At 40.7% G+C, this 25024-nt stretch overlaps 1 protein-coding gene and 1 long non-coding RNA gene across 2 annotated transcripts in view; both read right to left on the bottom strand.

Moving 5' to 3' along the window:
- Positions 1-4598: 4598 nt before the first annotated feature.
- On the bottom strand, positions 4599-14984 carry LOC117507031. The gene is made up of 3 exons (XR_004559605.1): positions 13135-14984; positions 5320-5322; positions 4599-4650 (listed from the first exon to the last, which is right to left on the bottom strand). It is a non-coding gene; the product is annotated as an uncharacterized LOC117507031 (long non-coding RNA).
- Positions 14985-15901: 917 nt separating this feature from the next.
- Positions 15902-25024, bottom strand: part of LOC117507030 (sodium channel protein type 8 subunit alpha-like) — a 195911-nt gene continuing 186788 nt past the window's right edge. Inside the window, 6 exon segments of the mRNA XM_034166715.1 lie at positions 15902-17783; positions 20559-20829; positions 20931-21035; positions 21272-21409; positions 23408-23461; positions 23559-23843. Of these exon segments, the coding sequence (XP_034022606.1) occupies positions 16627-17783; positions 20559-20829; positions 20931-21035; positions 21272-21409; positions 23408-23461; positions 23559-23843 (2010 nt within the window). The 3' untranslated portion in view covers positions 15902-16626.

The raw sequence follows: 25024 nt of genomic DNA, 5'->3' as shown, positions 1-25024 counted from the left end.
AGGCCGAAAACCAACATTGAATGACCGTGACCTTCAATCCCTCAGGCGGCACTGCATTAAAAACTGACATCATTGTGTAAAGGATCTTACCGCGTGGGCTCAGGAACACTTCAGAAAACCACTGTCACTTAACAGTTTGTCGCTACATCTACGTGCAACTTAAAACTCTACCATGCAAAGTGAAAGCCATACATCAACAACATCCAGAAACACCACCGCTTTCTCTGGGCCAGAGCTCATTTGAAATGGACAGATGCAAAGTGGAAACGTGTGCTGTGGTCTGACGAGTCCACGTTTCAAATTGTTTTGGGAAATCATGGACGTCGTGTCCTCCGGACAAAAGAGGAAAAAGACCATCCAGATTGTTACCAGCGCAAAGTTCAAAAGCCAGCATCTGTGATGGTATGTGGGTGTGGCATGGGCAACTTACACATCAGTGATGTCACCATCAATGCTGAAAGGTACATCCAGGTTTTGGAGCAACACATGCTGTCATCCAAGAAACATCTTTGTCTGCTTATTTCAGCAACACAATGCCAAGCCACATTCTGCACATGTTACAACAGCGTGGCTTCGTAGTAAAAGAGTGCAGGTACTAGACTGGCCTGCCTGCAGTCCAGACCTGTTGCCCATTGAAAATGTGTGGCGCATTATGAAGCGTAAAATATGACAACGGAGACCCTGGACTGTTGAACAACTGAAGTCGTACATCAAGCAAGAATGGGAAAGAATTCCACCTACAAAGCTTCAACAATTAGCATCCTCAGTTCCCAAACGCTTATTGATTGTTGTTAGAAGGAAAGGTTACACAGTGGTAAACATACCACTGTCCCAGCTTTTTTAAAACGTGTTGCAGGCATCCATTTCAAAATGAACAAATATTTGCACAAAAACAATAGTGTTTATCAGTTTGAACATTAAATATCTTGTCTTTGTGGTGTATTCAATTGAATATAGGTTGAAGACAGGAAGAGGAGCTGAACCGCTTCTTTGCCCGCTTCGAAGCAGACAGACCAGCAGCAACTCCACACCCACCACCCTCCAGCACTAGTACGCTAATACTTCAGGAACATGAAGTGAAACGTGTGCTGAAGGCGGTGAACCCCAGGAAGGCGGCCGGCCCCGATGGTGTACCTGGAAAGGTACTCAAAGCGCGTGCTGACCAACTGGCTGGAGATTTCACCTGCATCTTCAACCTGTCCCTGTCGCAGGCCATCATTCCACCCTGCCTCAAATCCTCCACCATCATTCCAGTCCCAAAGAAGTCAGCAGTGGAGAGCTTAAATGACTACAGGCCTGTTGCACTTACGCCTGTGGTCATGAAGTCCTTTGAAAGACTGGTCTCTCAGCACATCAGAGCCTGTCTGCCTCCCACTCTGGACCCCCACCAGTTTGCCTACAGGGCAAACCGCTCCACAGAGGACGCTATCACCACAGCTCTCCACACCGCGCTGAGCGACCTGGAGCACCAGGGGAGCTATGTGAGGATGCTCTTCCTGGACTTCAGCGCAGCCTTCAACCACATCATCCCGGAGATCCTGGTCCAGAAACGGACATATCTGGGCATCTCCAACCCATTTGCCAGTGGGTCAAGGACTTCCTCACAAACCGCCCACAGTCTGTAAAACTTGGCCCCCACCTTCCCTCCACCATCACACTCAGCACTGGTTCCCCTCAAGGCTGTGTACTGATCCCCCTCCTGTTCACCCTTTACATGCATGACTGCTCTTTGACCCATCCCACAAACACCATCATAAAGTTTGCGGATGATACCACCGTGATTGGGCTCATCTCGGTGGGGGGGATGAGAGTGACTACAAATATGAGGTCAGTCGACTGACAGTGTGGTGTTCAGCTAACAACCTGCCGCTGAACACCACAAAAACAAAAGAAATAATCCTGGACTTCAGGAAGAACAGGGCTGACCCAGCCCCGCTCTACATCCAAGGGGACTGTGTGGAAAGGGTCAGCTCCATCAGGTTCCTGGGAGTGCAGCTCTCTGACAGCCTCTCCTGGACTGCCAACACCACAGTGGTGGTGAAGAAAGCCCAGCAGCGACTCCACTTCCTGAGGGTGCTCAGGAGAAACAATCTGGAGGAGAAGCTGCCGGTGTTGTTCTACAGAGCCACCATTGAGAGCATCCTGATGTACTGCATCACAGCGTGGTACGGGGGGTGCTCACACTGTACAAAAGAATAGTTGAGAATTCTTCAAATTTGCAGGCAATAGTCTGCACTAAGACTTTTATGTTGTGCCGATGATGAACTATATACTACTATAACATATATTTCATCATCGGCACAACATAAAAGTCTGGGCAGAGAGCAACTCTGGTTGCTCTCTGCCCAGCCTGGAAGACATTGCCAGCTCTCGCTACCTCAGCAGAGCTGCCAGCATCAGCAAAGACACATCCCACCCCAGCAACCACCTGTTTGACCTACTACCCTCCGGTATAGGTCAATCAAAACTAGGACAAACAGACTCAGGGACAACTTTCTCCCCAGAGCGATCACTGCACTGAACAATAACAAATCACTCTAATCCGCACCTTTCAAGTTTCTTGTGCAATATCTGCAAACCATGTGCAATATTCCCACGACTCCACAGTTGTATATAATTCTCATTTTACATTTTACATGGTCGACATTTTATTTTATTTAATTTTACCTTATGTTTATATTAGTTGTACATATACTCTGAATAATTTACCGATGAATAATTTCACTATCTTTTATACTGGCTAGAAATTACTCGCACCACGGAAAGCACTCAAATCTTGTTGTAATGCAAATTACAATGACAATAAAGGCGATTCTGATTCTGATTCTGAAGATGATTTGCAAATCATCGTACTCTGTTTTTATTCACATTTTTCACAACGTCCCAACTTCAATGGAATTAAGGTTGTAGGTTTATCCAAATGAAAATTGGAAAAACATCTCTGCAAACTTATTACAAATAAAAAACTAAGAAATCACATGTCCATAAGTATTCACAGCTTTTGCTCCATACTTTGTTGGTGCACCTTTGGCAGCAAGTACAGACTCAAGTCTTCTTGAATATGATGCCACAAGCTTCAATTAAACTATAGAAATGTTTCAAGGATGATCAGTGGAAACAGGATGCACCTGAGCTCAATTTTGAGCTTCATGTCAAAGGCTGTGAATACTTACATATGTGTGATTTCTTTGTTTTTTGTGTGTGTTTAATAAATTTGCAAAAGTATTTTTGCATTGTCATTATGGGGCATTGTATGCGGAATTTTGAGGGGGAAAATTAATTTTATCCATTTTGAAATAAGGCTGTAACATAACAAAATGTGCAGTACTTTGCACTGTAAATACAACTAGATTCCTATTATTGTTACTACCATCAGCGTTGTTCTTTGCACACCAGTTTTTCTCAGACTGTATCCAAGGTCCACTTATCTTCTGTGCCTGTTTGCACCCCATTACCTTTTAACTTTGCAGTGTGCTGGCCAAGTGGTTAGTGTTTGAGTCTCAAGAGCATAAGGCCTTGATGACCACCTTTGCCCATTCTCCATGTAATCTGGAGTTGCGTATCTGGTATAGAGCTTGTGCCAAATCAACATGCATCTCTTCTGTGGTGGCTCAGAGTGAAAGAAATGAGAAGCTGAAGGGTCTTACTTTAACTATTTTTGGACAACTTGTGTATTTTGCACTTTATATTTTATTGCACATAGTTGGCTGCTAAGACAATTCAGGTTCCCTTTGGGGATTAATAAGTTATTTATATAGAAATCCTCTTTTACTTTAACATAATCTATCAGACACGGCTGCTCATATGATGGGGTGGACTTCAAGTCAGGTTGAGGTGTTTTGTAAGTAGATAACTCCAACAAAAAAAGGGAAAAGTCAAACTAAATTATAGTGCTGAATGGAATGGAAGAACAAATGGTTTCTCTTCTGAAAATTCTGATACCCTAAACAAAAGCGGCAGCAGCTCTCACTTTGGTGTCCTCACGCTGCATTGCCTCTGTTACATAAGAGAACAAGAAAACCACTTATTGACCCAGATACTTGAACACAGCAGCATTCTTCTAAATTCACATATGTAATTTACTCAGTCAGATCTCAGAAGAAGCACAGAAACTATAAAGGGTAGCGGGGGGTGGCAGTAAATGTTTTGTATAGTACAACATGTGATTTTGAAGGAAACCTTTATTTTCTGCATAAATTCTAACACAAAGTAAAACATAACACAGGAGTCAGTAAGATCCTCAGTCTGGGTAAGATACAGCAGAAGACTGCACACAGAAACCCACGTACAGAAGAAGAACAAATCCATGGCAACAGAGGAGATTTCCAGCATTCATCTCTGCTCACTGTTCTCATTTCCTTCTCGTCTTGTTGCTGTGCCTCCCTCTGCCTGTGCCGGCTGTGGAGGTGCCACAGAGTGCACAGCACAGCCTATAGGGAGCACGCTGCTGACTCAGCTCAGGCCTCTGCATTCATCTATCTGCACTGCAGTGCAGTGCTGTCTCTGCCTCACACCCCCCAAACTCAGTGCATTGCACCCACCTCCAAACACACACACACACACACACACACACACACACACACACACACACACACACACACACACACACACACACACACACACACACACACACACACACACACACACACACTATCCAAAGAAACCAGACCTTTACAGTGCGGCGCTGTTGCACCATGCAGGACACACCCAGTAAAACAAATCAAGCTGTAAATTCATGCAAGTACTTCAAACTTTACAACAAAGAGTGAAATTTGATTATTTTTTCTTAATAATAGTGAGCTACTGCTAAACAAACAATTCATAGCTGAGGACTCAACTTAATTTTGACACATACTGTGAGAGAACCGATGACAAAGAAATACTTGGCTACATAGAGGAATCTGTACTGAACTCAGCCCTTTTTAACCTTAAAATTATAGTAATCAAGGCGGTTTTGCATTTTAAGATGTTGCTGATATTAACTTTCTGTAGGAATTATATTCTTCATGGTAGTACTTGTCTGCCATTGTTGTTATTTGTTGAATAAAGTGACATGTCAGTTCCACCACGGCTAACTAACTAGAGAGGCTCACAGCCTGTTCTACGGTGAGCCTGCGTTATTTCTACCGATTGATAGTGATTTTGTTGTATTGTTCTCGCAACACAAGATCCACATGAGATAAGAGAAGTAACTTTCTAAGATTAGTCCAGGAATTGGTATTACCAAAAAAAAAATTACACTTAGCTGGCCATATTTCTACAGACACTATTATTCAAGTACTAAATAGTACTAAATGTGGTAACAGATCAAGTAGGGACCGCCTGTTGATTGTGAAACATGGTGGGGACCTTGTGTCCCTTGTGGCTGCTACTGTAACCATGAAGGCCCAACAAGAACCCTGGACATAAGACGGCTAACGGGGTTCAGGTTAAACAAAAAGTCTGAAACAGCGGATCAGGCAGAGTGGTGATGGCTTGTGCAGGTCCTCAGACCCCAATCATCTGGCATTTCCCAGCCAACAGACAAAGGCTAAGGATCTGTCAAGGACCTAAGACTGATTTGGTGCAAAAAGTAGGGAAAAGTAACAGGTCTTTTCAGCTCTGCCGGTATGATAAATTTAGCTGCCTAACTGGAATTGCTGTGACAAAGAAAAAAAATGTACTTGGTCTTGCGTCTTCATGAAACCATCTCAGAGATGTCTGGTAAAAACTGGGTTTTGGGGATCTGTCCAACTTTGACTAGGCATATAAAAGGCATGAAAAGAGCAATTAACATGCAAGTCCATGTGAAAGGTTAAGTTGCCAGGGCAGGGTTAGGGTTTAACATGCAGTTTGTGCTAAAGCAGTAGGTGTCACATTTGACCCACAATATGAACCCATGAGAAACCACAGTCTCTCACAATTCCAGGATCACCAGGAGCACTACAGAAATCTGTACATGGCCATCCTTGATAATGTCACGGAGCAGATACCTCTGCATTTTTCAAATTTGGAAAGTTTGCGCTTTTTAGAAATAGTCAATCCAGGGAAGTTTGATGGCATGAGACAACTGTTTTCAGAGGAGACATTCCAGAGTGTCCTGAAAAGTTATGGCCAATAGTTTGATTCAGGGAGACTGAGGTCTAAACTTCAAGTCCTGTGTTCAAATCAGGACTAACAGGGGAAAGCTGTGTGATTACTTGGTTTTTCTAAAAGACATGAAGTTGGACAATGCAGTGCCTCAGCTGTACAAATTGTTATCATTAGTGGCAACACGGTGGCTTAGTAGTTAGCATGGTTGCCTTACAGCAAGAAGGTCTTGGGTTTGATTCCCACCTGTGGCCTTTCTCAGACCCAGCGCCAGAAAAAAATATTAAGGGGGCGATGAGTTTATCACAGGGGGTCCCCCCCCCCCCCCCCAAAAAAAAGTGCGTATCGGAGGGTACCTGCCTCTGAGTGTGCGTAATGATGTGGGTGCGCTCCTGGAAAGCTCGTGTATTTAGGCTACACCATTGTAAGAGACTGACTAAGAGTAAAGAGTGATGACAGTATTTTTTAATTATTATTTGAATGTATAGATCCTCGGTCAAGTGATACATACCACACAGAGCCGGTGTTGTCGAGGTGCGTCAAAACATTAACGTGTGACAGGACTGCTCATTTACAGAGCAGTTTTCTGAAGAAAAATCATTGGAAATGTTTTTTGTTGTTGTTTGTTACCTCAAAATTTCTGATTACTGTTAAAAAAGTTTAGAACACTTGTAATTAAAATAGCTAAATAAATCAATAAATGGTTCTTTAGAAACCTTTCATCTGTAAATTAAAACCACCTGTTATTTCAGATTAGATAATTTCTTAATATAAGGAACGGTGGACATTTATTTTTAGACAAATAACATGGAAACTTGTAAATTTTTTTAAGTCTGGTAGATTATTTATATCTCATTTCAACCAGAAAAACAAACACTAAATAAATACAAATGTTTATTATAAATGCAACAGGAAATAGTTTAACAATGACTGCAGTGTGATTGTAAAGTAGGATTTCTGTGACATGAACCTCATGATGTTTTATATATATATATATATATATATATATATATAGTCATTTAAACTTGTAATTTCGTCAAAATATGTAATTGCCTTTAATGTTATCAGGACAGTCATTTCTAAAATATGAATTTGAGCACAATAAGTGGAGAGCTACCTGTGCAAATGTCTTTTGACTTTGATTCGTGGACATTTTTAATGATCCGTTCATTTATTGTTAAAATATAAAATGAAACAGCTTTTTAAAAAATAATAAAATAGTTGCTGTTCAAAGAGCCTTTTATTTAGAAGCAGGTGATGTTATGCTGGATTCACGGGACCAGATGAAGGTCTCTTCTGCAGCTTTGAACTCTGGTGGTGTTGCTGAAGACACTTTTGTCCTATTTTGAAGAGCAGATGTTTTCTTTCGACTGGACTTTGTGGTGTTCAGCTCATCAATGGAAGTTTGGTTGTCTGCACAGCAAATGTTCCTGATTGGGACAAATAAAAATATTTCTTTAAATATAAAGAAACACTAAACAGTTTATATATATATATATATATATATATATATATAAAGGGGGAAAAAACAGCAAAAAAAAAAAAAAAAAAATGGAAAAAGAGCTTGCCCTCTGCCGCACTGACAAACGCAACCCTCAACCTATCAAATCGCTTGAACACAGACACACGCCATATCCGTTTGTTTTAAAATTAATTACTTTAGTTAACTAATTTGGTTTATTTGTTAAATACGTGATATTATTGAATAACTAATATTTTGCTATATTTTCCAGTATTTCTTTTTCTTTTATTTTTATTTTTTGATAACTAACATCCGAGGGGGTGAGGTTGATGACGTGAGGGGGCGTCGCCCCCAAATGCCCCCTCGTGGTGCCGGGTCCGGCCTTTCTGTGTGGAGTTTGCATTTTCTCCCTGTATGCGTGGGTTCTCTCCGGGTGCTCTGGCTTCCTCCCACATACAAAGACATGCAATTTGGTGGACTGGATACTTTAAATAGTCCGTAGATGTGCTTGCGGGTGTAAATGTGTTGGGCTGTGGCCCTGTCCAGGGTATACCCCGCCTCACACCCTATGACTGCTGGGATAGGCTCCAGCCCCCCGCGACCCTTGACTGAAGTAAGCAGTTGAAGATGACTGTATGAGTGAGTGTAGTGGCAACAACTGGAGTTACATCTGCTGATGAAGAAAGGAGCTTCTGTTTAAAAAGGCTTAAAGTAGACCTGCATTGAAATAAATGCAGTCAGATCTTTGGACCAAAAAATGACTTACATTTACACATAAGATCCTTCTGAATGTAGTAAAGTAAATCTGGAAGCCCAGATCTGTCATTCAACGGAGAAATCTTCATTTAAAAATGACAAATTTACAGCTAACATTTAGCCCTCCGCAAAACTGTCCTTCTCATCATGGACGCTGCCGAGACGTCACGGAGAAGACCCTCTCTCCCAGCATGCATTGCGCGCCAACTGTAATTTGTGGATTTACATCAGTTTGCATCTGCACCTTTTTCTTGTCTTATACGGAAGGATCTACTTTTTTAAAACTTCATATTGTCTTGCGGCACGTTTGGTGAGTACACATTTCTTTTATTTGTGCTTGAAAATTATTTTGGGGGACTTTTTCATACGCCCGTTTGAGTGGTGTCACACTGAAAATCTACTGTCTTTTGCCTCCGGTACCATCGCGGGATATGGAGGCGAGACCCGCAAAGAATCCCAGTCATTAAAAATATATAAACCTCTTTCAGCGTCCATGGAGCTCTGGGGCTCCGATTGCCGAGACGTGCGGTGCTGTGGATTTTGCCGCAAGAAGTCTGTCCTTGCAGTAACAGGTGTACCGGCCGCTTCACATTAAAACAGCGAGCGTAATCTCAGGACTTGTGCCAAGTGTGCTGCAGCTCCATTCAGTAGACAGAGAGGTGATACCGGTGTTGTGCGCTGAATCTGGCACAACACAAAAAGCAGACACGGGCGGTGTGAGTGGCCCGTGTCTGCGGTTAATGAGCTTGTTAACGAGCCCGCAGACTTAATAAGTGCAGCGGAGGCAGAGAGCGGGAGAGGAAAAATGGCGCCCACTGTCGATGTCGTTGCTGATCTGAGCACACAGAGCTGTATCTCACATTCATTGCAGCTTACTTTTGGATGTTGAAACCAGGACGTGTATAAGTAACATTACTAACCGATAAAATCAGTTTCAATGCGGGATCGGACTGAAGGCGGGAGTGCGTCGTCTTGTCCCCGACGTCATGGAAATGATACGGCTGTACAAACTGTTTTCACAAAGGGCTAAATTTTAGCTGCAAATTTGTCATTTTTAAACGAAGATTTCTCCACTGAATTACAAATTTGGGCTTACAGATTTACTTTACTGCATTCACAATGGTCTTATAAATACATATCAGCTATTTCTTTCTGAAATCTGACCACATTTATTTCAATGCAGGTCTTACATGCGCAACACAATGGGCCAAGGCTGTCCAAGTAGCCTCTCTCTGCTGGCCATTGGAAGAACACTGGTCAAGTCCCTGGAAAAGATGCCTACTTGGTACAACAGGGTCACAGACCATTTTCTTGAAAAAGAATGAAGGGCAGAATTTACATATACATAAATTGACAAATTTTATGATGTAAGCCAACAATGAGCTAGCAGCCGCCACTGGGACAGGCATCTCTCCATCAACCCTGGATATAGATTTTCTCCACTGTATTGCTCACACACACACACACACAAGGCTTTCAGCAGGTGGCAAAGAGTGACAGGGGAAGGATAGTGAATCTGGAAACTCTTAGCTCTGGCCTGCCAGGAGGGTTTTATTACCTCCACCAAGGAGGTTGTTTTCGGTCATGTCCATTTGTTTGTTTGTTGGTTGGTTTGTTAGCAGGATTACTCAAAAAATCCTCAACGAATTTCAATGAAATTTTTACCAGGGGTGTATCTTGGCCTAAGTTAGAATTAAATTTAGGTAATAATCTGGAACACGATCCGGATCCAGTAATTTTGCAAGATAGGGCCAGTTTCAACATTTTTGCATCTAACTTCATGAAGACAGGTCACAAAGGCTGAACAAAAATTAAGGTACGACACAATAATTTAGCATTTGTATCTCCTCATTGAATAAACGTATTAGAAAATAATAAAAAAAAAACTTGTGTAGTTCATGCAGTTTCTCTTAATAGATTTGCTGAAGATCTAAGGGTTTAACCACTGAATCTGAAACATGACGGTAGATGCGTGAAACGATGTGGAATAAGTCTCTTTGCCAAAGGGTATTCCATGTGACGTCAGTGACCCTATGGCCTTGGCGGAGGTTTGCGCTCTCCGAGTGCTTCTAGTTGGTAACTTCATCTGACTGAGCAGCCTTATTTAGGATCTGCTTTACTCACCCTGAACAGGGAAGGGCTAGAAAAGGTGCCCTAAACACAGTCTGCCTCACTTCAGCGCATCTGTTTTTGCAGTAGAAAAATAAAAACATGATGAAATTTGTATTTGCATAGTCAATCCAGAATTTCCTGCTGTGAATCTGTATGGACAGGTCCAAGAGAACGTGTCCCACTTTACCTGGGCAGCCATGTCATCAAAGGCCGACACCAATGCTCTATGCTCTGTAGCCAAGCCAGAGAGCATAGAGTGTTTCGTCATCATGAACCAGCTTCGGTACGTGGGTCGTGGAGTCAGGATGGATGATATCCAATTCCGAAGCAGACCTTCTACTCCCAGCTGAGTGAAGGGAAACAGTATAGAGGAGGGGAGAAGAAATGCTACAAGGATCTCCTGAAGCACAACCTCAAGAGCTGCTCAATGAACTGGAAGACCTGGGAAGAACCAGTGAGGGACCGAGCCAGCTGGTGAATTGAAGTCTTTGATAAAATGCAGATGAACAACAGAGGAGAGGAGAAAGTGGATGGAGAGAGAGCAACATTCTGACAGACAAGCCTCCTGCAGCAACCACATGCAGCATCTCTCAAAAATAGCATGTCAAGACCGGGCCTGTTCATGTTTGTCCGGGTGCACCTCCCGTTTGGGAATCAATCAAGAGAATCTTTCTCACCACCAAGGGATTGCCATGATGACGATAAAGACAAGCACAATTAGTTTTTGTGTGCCTGTGTGTGTATACTCTCACAGTAATTATGAAGCAGGTTGTTAGCAGTATTTAATTGCTATTTTATTCATACTGTAGATTTTTGTAACACTGGTAGCAACTGCCCTGTTCATCTTATTCATTCTTTCAACTAATTTTTTCAAAAACAATTTTTGACAAGGGGCAGCACAGTGGATGAGTAGTTATTGCGACAGACTAGCATCCTGTCCAGGGTGTGCCCTGTCTCGCACCCTATGACTGCTGGGATAGGATCCAGCCCCCTGTGACCCTCAGCTGGAGTAAGCAGGTATTGAAAATGGATGGATGCGATGGAGGATTTCTGACAAATAAAGCAGTTATCAAAGGTGAAATAAACACTTTTATTATATGGCTACGACAGTACACGCGCTCTGATTGGCTGATTTCCTGTCTGATATTTTCCCATATCAGACTGTTACCATGACAGTCAGCCTGGATCGCGTATCAGATTTGCAACTTTGTTTACAATTTTCAAAAAAATTATGAGTGATGAAGAGGACCATTCCCCGAGTGAATTTTATTACACTGATGAGTTTGGAGAAATTAACAGCAAACAAGCTCAAAGTGAACATGCAAAATGAAGACCAACAAGATGAAAACACAGCTCCAAACAGCTTTATAAAAAACAAATTATTAACCTCGCTTGCTCAATTAATAATCTCTTAATACACTTGATTGCTGATAATGTTTAAAAGCATGGGATTGCAAAAAAAAAAAGAGGAGGGGGAGTCCTTAAAGCAATTCAAGTAAGAGCAAAACATGTCCCTCCTAAAGATTTTTGTTGCAATACCTTCTAATAACTATTTAATTAGTTGTAGTTGACAGGGATTAATGTCATGATGAATATGCAGTTTGGGGAGGGGGTGGGGGGGAGCAGACTTCTGTCACAGCAGGTATCAAAGTAAATATGAGTCTGTCAATCTTCTGCTTAGTGGCGATATGCTACAGATGCTGTCAAGACAGAGAGTCCATGCCAAGGCAATCGAGTTGTTTGGGTACAACACTGCGTCTTTGTCGTCTTTTTGTCCTCCTGTGTTGTTTACAGACTTTGCCAGTTGAGAGGGCTGTTCACTGTTCATTCAGATGAGATAATTTAAAGACTGGATGGACACTGGAATATTTTACAGCCATTACAAACCAAAACTTCAATGAAGCCTCCAATGGTGTATATACAGACTTTGCGAGTCTGGTTTAAGAATTGGCACACAGTTAATGTCACAAAATTACAACTAGGAAAATATTGCAAGATCATTTCAATACACCTCACTGCCAGAGTTGATGTTACGAGCCAAAAGGTCAAAGGCTTCCACAGTTAAATATTACTTAAAGCAATTAAAAATCTGATGCACAATGAAGCGACAATCATTTTAAACCAAAAAAAATGACACCACTCAGTGATGTAACTGGAAGGCTGCTTTATTGTTTGGAAATAGATTCGTGCTCAAATGAAGACATTCTTTGACTGTTTCTCATTTGATGTCCCACGTCCTCTCTCTGACTGTATTAGTGGCAAGAGATAATGATAGTCAAAACAGATTTATTTTTAGTTAGCTACAAAAGAATGGCCTCATATACCAACTAACAAATCAACATTAAAAATGAACAGCAGTGTAAAACAGAAGTCAATGAGTTCACTTACTCCTCAAAAATAAAAACAGTAAACAGAACATAGAGAAAGAGTACCTGTACTACATAAGTCTATAACGTGTTAGTTCGTTCTAATATAGGCGGTGAGTTTTTTTTTTTTTTTTAATGTTTTGAGCCTTTAACCTGATAACATATTTGCAGTCGTGCTCCATTTTGATCCAACTCATGAGTTTTAAAACCCTCACTGCTGATTTATTGACAGACTACATACGGAAGCTAAAAAAAAGGCATGTACCGTGACGAGATATTACACCATAAATAAACACAGACATTTAAGAATGATAATCCCTAAGTAGACATCGCACTGGCGCGCGCGCACACACACACACCCACACACACACAGAATTACACAGCCCCAAACTGCAGCAGTGTTAAGGTGAAACACAGAAGCACATCAGAGCTAAAAGAAGCAAATAAGTAGAAGTTATCTGTGGCTCGTATTGGAGCACAATAGTGAGCCAGCATTCACCTGCTAAAGGCTTTACACGTGCACAACTGACTGTGTGTATGTGTGTATATAACAAATATGGGGCAACACACTGGCATGTGTACAAAAGGGTACGCTGGTAGTGCAATCCTCTCACCAAGGCAGGCGCCAAAATTTTCAGCAAGCAGCCAGTACGACGCCATGCTTTGTACGCTGCTACCTAGCACGCAGAAATCCTGGGCAGAACAGAGTTTGGATAATTCTCTGAACACACCAAAGAAAGAAGCATGATCAGTTACACGCTGTGGTTTCACCTCATTGTAAGGAGTGCAAAGTTGAGCTGCATACATTTTTCCTCATGTATATATCCTATATATGCAGTAGAATATATATAATATATACATTATATAGCTCTGCATGTGTAGAGTGATTTGTACAATTTTTAAACAGCTTAATATTGTCCTTTAAGGTACTTCTTTCTTCTGTTGTGTGAAATTTGACTGAAAAATCTACTCCATATTATAAATGTGTCACAGCCTATCGTGTGTGACAAGGGGTGTGAGCTTGAAGCCATTCTATTTATTAATAATATTTAGTGTTAGATTAATAGCTGTAGTTTTAAAGTAATCCTGTATTTACAAAAAACTACACATGCTGTTAAAATTAATATATTACAGTATTTGTAGTTCCTTTACAAGTCCATTCTTAGATTTTGCAAGATGTGCCACATATAAAAAAGCTTGAATTGCATTTCTTTCCAAATCAAAATGTGATTTTTTTTTAATTACTTTTTTAAAAGGTTTTCTCTACAGTATATATCTGAATATCCTTGGTGGAGAAAATGGACGGCAGTAGCTTTTTATGCTCATCATTCAGAGTTTTATTTGGTTCACGTTAACACCCATACTGATTTTGAATTTCTCATGCAGCAACTAGACCAGAAAAAGGATGAGGGAGTTATTCATAAGTGACATCACTGCACAACAGTAAGTAAAAAAGCTGTGGTGTGGTGTGTAGGCTCACAGTACCATAATAAGAATGCATCCAGTGCACTGTTTGTATTTGGTATTTGTTTTGCAGTGTAGCAACATGGAGACAAAGATTAAACAAGAAGCTGCAAGCGTGTTACTCAATACTGAAATCTGGACTGTATCCACTGAGCATGCCACTTCTCCAATTCACTCTCATGACAACTCCTCACAGTGTTTCCTGTTTTTTGTGATTGTTATTGGGGTGAAGATTATTTTTTGTCCAAATTAAATGAGATCAAACTAGAGTCCATAATGAGTTAACCATAAATGCAATCCCCTGTCAATATAAACACTGGCCTTACAATTGAGTGAAATGTTATTGTTTCACTGAGGTGCTTCTAGCCCTATAATTCTAAGTGACAAAGCAGGAAGCTTTAAACTGGCCCTGAACCAGATGGCTGCCCCAACATGACAACCAGGCAAAATCATTGTCCATCAACATGGCATAAAATGGCAAAGAGGAAAAGATTATCTCATAAATTCTCCCATCACATTCATTTGCATTTTGTTGCACAGCTCATAATAGTACATCTATAATATCTCCTGAGAAAAAAAATATGAATTTTTTTAAGCATTGCATACATTTCTAGGGTTTCTGTCAAATAATGACAGCAAAAATCAGAATGTGCAGGGCGTATTGCACCCAGTCCCACTCCGTGGGCAAAGAGCATTGAGAGATTACAAGGCAGGTTTCTTTGGCTTTTCCCCATGTGCAATGTTTTCGTCATCCATTCACAAGATTTTGCGTCTTGCTCAATCTGGATGTTCCACAAGATTATTTCCCTCGACACAGTCTTAGATGTTGCGTATACCGTAGCGTAATGTAAGACTCATCACCCATTGAAACGCAATAATTACATTTAGGATGTGGTGGTGGGTATCCCAAAAAAAGATACATGATATCAAATAATGTACAATAATTCAAACTTTTCTCAGCCCTTTCAGAAAAGTCTAACCACCCACAGAGGATCAACAGAAATACAAAGGAGATTGCCATATGCACTCTAACCTGTTCAAATCTACAGTAGGATTCCCAAAAGGCCTGCTTGCACAAAACAAAAGGCATATGGTATGGAGCATAACAAACATGTAAATTATAAATATAAAAATCTGCGCAGTTGAAATGAACACATATTACAGTCCCATGACAGACAGACATCTAATTCAACATCTTACACACATAAAACCCAGAGCAGCAAATAGTTGTTTGGATTTCCCCCATGGAGGTGGTACAGTTTACCACCACACTTCTCTCTATAGAGGCAACAATTTGTGTTATTTGAAATGTGTTGAATACTGAGATACAAAATAGAATCCATGTTAGATTATCAACTTCATAACACGTGTCTTTGTAAAACAAATTACTTTGAACTTGAACAATTTCGACAGTGTCTCGATCTTATAGTCGAGTCACTGTTGTGGTCTGAGTATTAGTGTCTTGTGGACTATGAGAATTCATGCAAGATTTCTGATCAAAACATGCCATCATGCAAGTCATTTCTATGCACTGAACAAGCACAATTATTTATGTATTTGTTTGGAAATCTTTCTGAGTAAATGTAAGCCCTTGGCCCAACTTGACCCCATAATAAACAGACCCCCAATGGCGTGAAAGCCCATTTTTCAAATAAATAAATAAAGAGCATTCTGATGTTGGTACAACAAAGATCAAATGAGTAGAAGAGTTATGTGACATGGGCAAAATGTTAAATATTGTTCTGTTACATGTGTTTGCATTGTTGTTGCTCAAAATAATACTTTTTAGCATTAATTAAAAAAAAACACTTCCAGTGCTCTCTGTCATTAGTGTCCTTCAGTCACCTGTCATCCTTAGGGATTCTGTCATTTTGTTCCTCTATATATTTCAGAACTCATGACAGTTCCAGTTATTTAACTGTTTTGAGGATGATGATTTGTCAGCATCAAGCATTATCCTCAATTTTCCCTCTCAAAAGTCTTCCATAGGAATCCATTACTTGCTTTCAGACACTGTATTCTTGTCCTGTTTATTTTTCTTTGTTTTCTTCCATTCTGCCTTTTGTTGTAGATTTCCTGGACTTCAGCAGATACAGACATTTCCTTGGTGAGGTGTCTGTTGCTCATTCCATTTTATTAAGGTCACTAGATGTAGTGTCACACAGTATGCTGATTACGTTTGGTTTTACTGAAGTTCAAGAGTCATCAAAGCTGTAACAGGCAAAGCTGTTTTCCTTTGCATCAATATAAGAATGAAGTCCGTAAACAAAATTATTGAAATTTTTCTGACTTGCAAATGAAATAATCTGTACATCTGTGTGAGTGAGTTTCCTGTCACTTTGCTTGAAGTTACATTATTATAATTTTGTTGTTATTACTATGAATATTACTCCAACACTAACATTTAGATTCCCTGATGTCTTTTTGGTTTCGTCCTTTCTCTTTTTTCCCTCCGTGGTCATCATCCTGCTTCTCTTTGTCAGGTTTGGTTACACTGTCATAAGAGGGGAGAGAGGCAGTTGAGGGGGTGCTCTCCTTCTTTTCCTGCTCCTGATTGGTCCCACCATTCTCCACTTTGTTATTGACCGGTTTGTGTGTACAGACAAAACCCCGCCTCGTCAAGTAGGAACGGTAGGCTCTTTGAATGATTCTGGCAGACACATCCTCTTGCTTGCGCCTCAGAGTGGTGGTTATTGGTTCGTAAGACACCTTGGAGGGATTGGCTGCCACAAAACGCTCCTCCATTTGTTGCCTCAACATGTCCAACTCGCCACTGTCGCCCAGCACACGTTTAGTGAAGGCAAAGAGGATATCGAGGCAGTGGATGCGGTCTCCACTCACCATAGGCATGTCCATGGCAATCAGTTCAATGGTGTTGGGCTTAGGAACACGGAGTGGATGTTCAAGTGCATCAGCAAAGTCTGAAAGCTTGGCATAGGTGATAAACTGGGAGGCATCAGGGTCAAACTTCTCCCAAATCTCATAAAAGGTTTCAAAGTCATCCTCACTGAGTGGGTCAGCGCTCTCCTCTGTGGCCACGCTGAAGTTCTCCAAGATGATGGCAATGTACATGTTGACCACAATAAGGAATGATATGATGATGTACATAACAAAAAAGAAAATGCCCACAGAGGGGTTTCCACAATCTCCTGTTACTGGAGTGCCAGGATTCTCGAATGTGAGTTCACAATCTGGAGGGTAGTTAAGAATGGGCAGCAACAGGCCATCCCAGCCAGCTGATGTGGTGATCATGAATAGGATGATCATGCTGTTGCCAAAGGTCTCAAAGTTGTACAAGTCATCAATTCCGGCTCCGTGCTTTACATAGCCAAAGTTAGACATGCCAAAGATGGAGAAAATGAACATAACCAGGAAAAGTAACAGGCCAATGTTGAACAACGCAGGAAGAGACATCATTAGGGCAAACAGCAGAGTTCTAATTCCTTTTGCTCCTTTAATAAGACGCAGGATTCTGCCAATACGGGCCAGACGAATCACTCTGAAGAGGGTTGGGGACACAAAGTACTTCTCGATCAGGTCAGCCAAGAACATTCCTAAATTTAAAAGAAACAGACAAACACACACACACACAAAAAACAGTTTTTGATTGCAGATATATTCTTGAAAGGGTAGTTGTAAAACAGCTAACTGATCATCTGCAGAGGAATGGTCTATTTGAAGAGTTTCAGTCAGGTTTTAGAATTCATCATAGTACAGAAACAGCATTAGTGAAGGTTACAAATGATCTTCTTATGGCCTCGGACAGTGGACTCATCTCTGTGCTTGTTCTGTTAGACCTCAGTGCTGCTTTTGATACTGTTGACCATAAAATTTTATTACAGAGATTAGAGCATGCCATAGGTATTAAAGGCACTGCGCTGCGGTGGTTTGAATCATATTTGTCTAATAGATTACAATTTGTTCATGTAAATGGGGAATCTTCTTCACAGACTAAAGTTAATTATGGAGTTCCACAAGGTTCTATGCTAGGACCAATTTTATTCACTTTATACATGCTTCCCTTAGGCAGTATTATTAGACGGTATTGCTTAAATTTTCATTGTTACGCAGATGATACCCAGCTTTATCTATCCATGAAGCCAGAGGACACACACCAATTAGCTAAACTGCAGGATTGTCTTACAGACATAAAGACATGGATGACCTCTAATTTCCTGCTTTTAAACTCAGATAAAACTGAAGTTATTGTACTTGGCCCCACAAATCTTAGAAACATGGTGTCTAACCAGATCCTTACTCTGGATGGCATTACCCTGACCTCTAGTAATACTGTGAGAAATCTTGGAGTCATTTTTGATCAGGATATGTCATTCAAAGCGCATATTAAACAAATATGTAGGACTGCTTTTTTGCATTTACGCAATATCTCTAAAATCAGAAAGGTCTTGTCTCAGAGTGATGCTGAAAAACTAATTCATGCATTTATTTCCTCTAGGCTGGACTATTGTAATTCATTATTATCAGGTTGTCCTAAAAGTTCCCTAAAAAGCCTTCAGTTAATTCAAAATGCTGCAGCTAGAGTACTGACGGGGACTAGAAGGAGAGAGCATATCTCACCCATATTGGCCTCTCTTCATTGGCTTCCTGTTAATTCTAGAATAGAATTTAAAATTCTTCTTCTTACTTATAAGGTTTTGAATAATCAGGTCCCATCTTATCTTAGGGACCTCGTAGTACCATATCACCCCAATAGAGCGCTTCGCTCTCAGACTGCAGGCTTACTTGTAGTTCCTAGGGTTTGTAAGAGTAGAATGGGAGGCAGAGCCTTCAGCTTTCAGGCTCCCCTCCTGTGGAACCAGCTCCCAATTCAGATCAGGGAGACAGACACCCTCTCTACTTTTAAGATTAGGCTTAAAACTTTCCTTTTTGCTAAAGCTTATAGTTAGGGCTGGATCAGGTGACCCTGAACCATCCCTTAGTTATGCTGCTATAGACGTAGACTGCTGGGGGGTTCCCATGATGCATTGTTTTTCTCTTTTTGCTCTGTATGCACCACTCTGCATTTAATCATTAGTGATCGATCTCTGCTCCCCTCCACAGCATGTCTTTTTCCTGGTTCTCTCCCTCAGCCCCAACCAGTCCCAGCAGAAGACTGCCCCTCCCTGAGCCTGGTTCTGCTGGAGGTTTCTTCCTGTTAAAAGGGAGTTTTTCCTTCCCACTGTAGCCAAGTGCTTGCTCACAGGGGGTCGTTTTGACCGTTGGGGTTTTACATAATTATTGTATGGCCTTGCCTTACAATATAAAGCGCCTTGGGGCAACTGTTTGTTGTGATTTGGCGCTATATAAAAAAAATTGATTGATTGATTGATTGATATATATATATATATATGCTGATGACGCATTGATATGTGGACCTCTTTAGCTACGAACATGCTGCATATTCATAGTGCTCTATATGTTTTTGTTTCTTTGTTTTTGCAGTAAAATCTTAACAGTAAGGTGTTGTGTGGGCCGCTGAAGAGGAGGTACTGCTGGCCCACCACCACCACCAGAGGGCACCCTGCCTGGAGTGCGGGCTCCAGGCACCAGAGGGCGCTGCCATCTCACAGGAGCAGCCGGGGTGACAGCTGTCACCTACGACAGCTGTTACCAATCATCTGATCCACAGCGGTATATCTGCAAGACGTCATCTCCACTTCTTTGCCGAGATATCGCTCTACCAAGGAGGTAACGATCTCAGCTGACTGTGTTGACTTACTAACAGGAATATCTATTGCTTGTGTGTGTTGGACAACAGATATTCTGTTTCTTTTTTCAACGAGAGGTGGAGGTGGTTTTCCCACCATACGTGTTGCTGGGTGCACACGTACCCACATCTAACTGTTTTTGTTCCTCGCCAGCAGTACCAGATCCGACAAGCGGAGGCAGTGGCCACCTGGGTGTTCGGGACTTGGCGGCTCCAGTATTCCCGGGGTTCGGTGGCAGAGGAAATCGTGTGGTTCCGGTTCTGCTTTGGACGGACGTCTCTTATCTTCGAGCCTGCCCACGTGACACATTTATTGTGAATTGACTACTTGACTACAATTGTTATTCGCCGTGTTGCTTGTGCTTCTTCACAACAGTAAAGTGTTGTTATTTGACTTCCTCCATTGTCCGTTCATTTGCGCCCCTGTTGTGGGTCCGTGTTCCTACACTTTCACAACAGTAAGGTTCAACACAAATGTATTTGCACGGCTACACTACACTTTGCTATATACTATACTTTTACAGAGGATTTTGTAGTATTTGCTTTATGTGAGTAATTTGCATCAAGATATCAAGATAATTTATACTTCTGTTACTACACAGATAAATACTTGGATACTTGCCCACAATTGAAAGGATGACCACAACCACATCAAAGATGTTCCAACCATTGGTGAAGTAATAGTGCCGTAGGGAAAAGAGCTTCAGCAGAAACTCTCCCGTGAAAACCACAATGAAGATGAAGTTGACCCAGTAGAGTACATCTTCTGTTTCCTGAGACTGATCATCTGTTTCCACCATCATAGTGACCATGTTCAGGCAGATGAGGATCATGATGGAGATATCGAAGACCTGCTGCGTCACAAAGTCAAACACCATACCCTGGATTTTGTTCTGAAAACAAAAGTGAAGAAATTGAGTTACTTTCTTAATAAAAAAAAAAATGTCAACTACAAAATACACTGACCTTTAAGATACAAGCTGTAAAGCATTACCTGAGGCCTGGGTATTGGTTTTTGTGGCTTCTTTGACCCGAGCTTTTTCATGGCATTGTAGTATTTCTTCTGCTCTTCTGTCATGAAGATATCCTGACCTCCAAAGTAAAAGGACAATACAAATTGGTTACAATCTTTTAAGTATTTACATGCTTTTTCTTGTGCTCATCTGTGCACAAGAAGGCAGATATAACAAATGAAATCTTTTTTTTTTTTGACAAGTGTAATACAGATGCTGCTTCTGCTGACAAAAGAACAGTTTCTAAGTATTTATCCTCTTCAAGAATGTGTCATGAAGTGAAAAGTCACAAAAGTATATAAGAAAGTAAAATAAATCTTATCTTTTTCTTCTGCTGGTTGAAGTTATCGATGATGACACCAATGAATAGATTTAAGGTAAAGAATGAGCCGAAGATAATGAAGATGACAAAGTAGATGTACATGTATAAGTTGTCTTCATAGATTGGCTGTAGCTCCACCTGTAAAGAAACAAGACGAAATACAGGTATACTGCACGTTGTTCATGATGTCAGACATTGAACGTGCAATATACCAAATGGTGCTTTTCTATTGGCATGTTAATCTTATGTTGCGTTTACACAATATGACTACAAGTCACAAATGCCACGAAATATACATTCTTGGCCGCTGATCACAAAGGTGATAATTTGGGGCAGAGGTGTCAGGTGTCCTCAGGAACTGCTGCATCCTGTTACCATGCGTTACAATTAATGGCATGTGTTGCTGGCGAATTATCAGGAACTATTACGCACGGTCAAGAATAATGTTCCGCGCTGTTGTGTGCTGTTCTGCACTATTGCTATTGCGCGTAACAGTGCACTGTTATGTTCTGTCACGTTGTGAATGAGGCGAATTGTCTCCACACACACACACAGCCATATTCATCCTACCATCAGCTGCTGAACAATTCAAATCGCTCCAGTTTGCTCCTCAAAATCTAGATTAATCCAGAGTAGAAGAAATTTGTGATTGCATGCTTACTTGGGCTCTGTGCCATGGAGCAGCGCAGAGAGGAGGAGGAGATGGAGAGAGCCAGATGTGTGGCTCCACACGGCTCTTGTCTCACTCGTTTTCCCAAACATCAAGCACAGCAGCAGCAGCAGGTGGAACACCTGCAGGAGCGCGCTGATGAGCACTGGAACGAGACTTTTAGCCGACTTGGCGTCACTGTCCTTCTTCAGCATACTGCAGCAATGAAACTGAATGCGGTGCAGCAGGGTTTAATTGTGCGCACGTCAGAGAAGAACGCTGTCACGCTCTATTAAGGATCACCAATAATCAAGATGGATCAACACATTCAGTTGCGACCTCTACGACATGAGGCGAAATGAGGGTGGTGCGTGACATTCGTGGAACATTTTTTGACAGTCAAAAACATGCTCCACAAAAATCACGAATATTACGGACCAACATGCACTATTAAGAAACCTATTCAGATGCGTTAAGTCACGTTAAGAATGTCAAGAATGTGCCAAGAATGACGCAAATATGATATTCATAATACGTCCTGCCTATGTGTAAACGCAGCATTAAACTGATCATCTGCAGACATATTCATTCATATGCTGATGACACTGAGGTATACATCTCATTTTATTCAGATGTTAACGACATTATCACCCTGCAGAAATGTCAGAAAATAAATCCACAACAATGCTTATACACAGTAAAATCACCAGTGTTAAATGATGGTCCCACGCTGACCAGAGTGGGACCATATGTACACTGGCAGCGTTAATTTAACACTGGTGATTTTACTGTGTACATAAACAGAACCATTCAATCTTCATATTTGCACCTATAGTCAATTTCAGAGTCACCAGTTAGTCTAATCTCCACAATTTTGGAGTGTTGGAGAAAGCTGAAGCACAAAAACATTCAGTGTCCAGAACATGCAAATTCCAGACAGGAAGGTCATAAAAGTATTTGGAAGAGTGAATCTTCTCACGTTGAGATGACAGAGTTTAACCACTACATATAGCCAGTTTGTGTGTGTTTTTTTAACCATTAAACTGGAAGTCATAATCCTCATTTTTATTTCCCGTCATCCCTACTATTGAAATTCCATATATACACACACCTGTTTAAATCAACAAAATATCTTCAGTCTACAGATGATTGACAAAAAGAACTAGAGTGAGAATGATTTTTTGAAAAATAATTTTCAAAGCATGACATCGGCCTGTAGGAAATTCTAAGAGCTGCGGGCTCATTTATTAAGTTGAATAGCTGTTCTGCACCATGTATTTCATTTTTTGCTCCTTTATTAATTGTTGTGTAACTGTCTTTTTTTTTGGGGGGGGGGGGGGGGATTTAAGTCAAATTAAATTTTTTATTTTCCTCTTTTATTCTAACAACTGCTTTGATTATCTGTTAGTTTATTCTTCTTGTGATATGCTTTGTTATTACTCTTTTTGGTAAGTGCTATTCAAATGAAGTACTACCACCAATATTACCTTTCTGGAATCTATTGCTGCGTACATGATATCCATCCAGCCTTTGAATGTGGCCTGTGAGTTAATAGACACAACATGTACAAAAACAGGTTAGACACCATCTAAAAGAAGAGAGAGAGCAAATGTGAACAAGACTGTGAAGGTCTCTCACCACTTGCAAGAGTGCGAGGTATCCTGCACCCACATTGTCAAAGTTGATCTTGACATTCTTCCACCTGACCCCACTGACATTTGCCTCAATCAGTGCGAAGCACTCAGATCTGTTGTTGACCACGTTAGGAGGGAAGTACTCCTCAGCTGTTTCGTTAAAGCAGTAGTAGTACTTTCCAGCAAACAGGTTGACACCCATGATGCTAAAGATGAGCCAAAAGATGAGACACACCAGCAGCACATTCATGATGGAGGGAATTGCACCAACCAAGGCATTCACCACCACCTGAGAGAGTACACCAAAGCAAAGAACCACTGTCACACAGCAATCACATACAACCAACACTGAGATGTTCATACATGCAAACACACACACAGACAGAAATGCACATTCTCCCCCTCCATTAGAGATATTACCTGTTTTAGATCATGGTGAAAACTAAAGTCATCACCTTTAAATGTTATTGTAATTTCCATAAAATCTATAGTATTAAACTAAGGATTCAAGCAACAATATTAAACTCACAATATCTTGTAATTTGTTAACACAGAATATCAGAATGATACAGGTATATATTCAAAACTGGATGTGTTAATATAAATATTAGACAATGTTCCTCAAGTGTTTTCAATTATAGTAAAAATGCATAATTTGTCTCTAAACAGTGACTATGTATTCTAACTGCCAACTGCCTGATGGATGGCATGTTAAATAAACTAATCGTTCAAAGAGGGCACCACATGGATGTGCATTTCAAAACACAGAAATGACATGGCAACAGACAGCCAATTATAAACCAAAACCATATAGGCAAACACTGAAGATCAAAACTTTCTAGGTTTCCTATTTATTCCAACCTTGAGTTCTCCCCAAAAAATGTGATATAGAAATTATATATCCTTGTGTTTAGTTAACTTCTAATTTGGAAAGTTTAGTTAGCTAGTGGGAAATAGTGATCTAGGTGGCTAAGTTCAGTGGGGAGTGGTAAGTAAAGGGTGGGTGAGAGGAATGTGGTGCAAGTAGAAGAATGTTTGTTCTTCCAGTTTGACAATGGAAATGCCAAACTCTGGTAAGATCAATAACAGGACACTGATTAATATCCCCCTTCCCCCCACCCACCACCAATTTTTCCACAACTACTGTACTACTGGCTGATCCAATCTATCACACAGTATCAACAATGGTAACCAATTAATTGAATAAATGAACAGCAACTTTGTAGGTCAGAAAAATTGTTAAAAGGCATAGATTTCTGATTTGTGATTCAGGTTTATGTGAAGGGTCATAAGATATGTTCTTAAACTGTCTTAACTGGACAAATCTTTTATGAGGAATGTTATTGATTTTAAAAGCTTTTATGTATAAATTTGTAGTGATCATCTCAAAATTTATAAAAAAAAAATTGATAAATTAGATATAATGGGAAAATCAGTGATGAGCTGTATCCAAGCAAATTTGTAAATGAG

This window comes from Thalassophryne amazonica, chromosome 3, assembly GCF_902500255.1.
Source record: "Thalassophryne amazonica chromosome 3, fThaAma1.1, whole genome shotgun sequence".
Classification (NCBI taxonomy): Eukaryota; Metazoa; Chordata; class Actinopteri; order Batrachoidiformes; family Batrachoididae; genus Thalassophryne; species Thalassophryne amazonica.
This window is presented reverse-complemented; position numbering and strand designations above follow the sequence as displayed.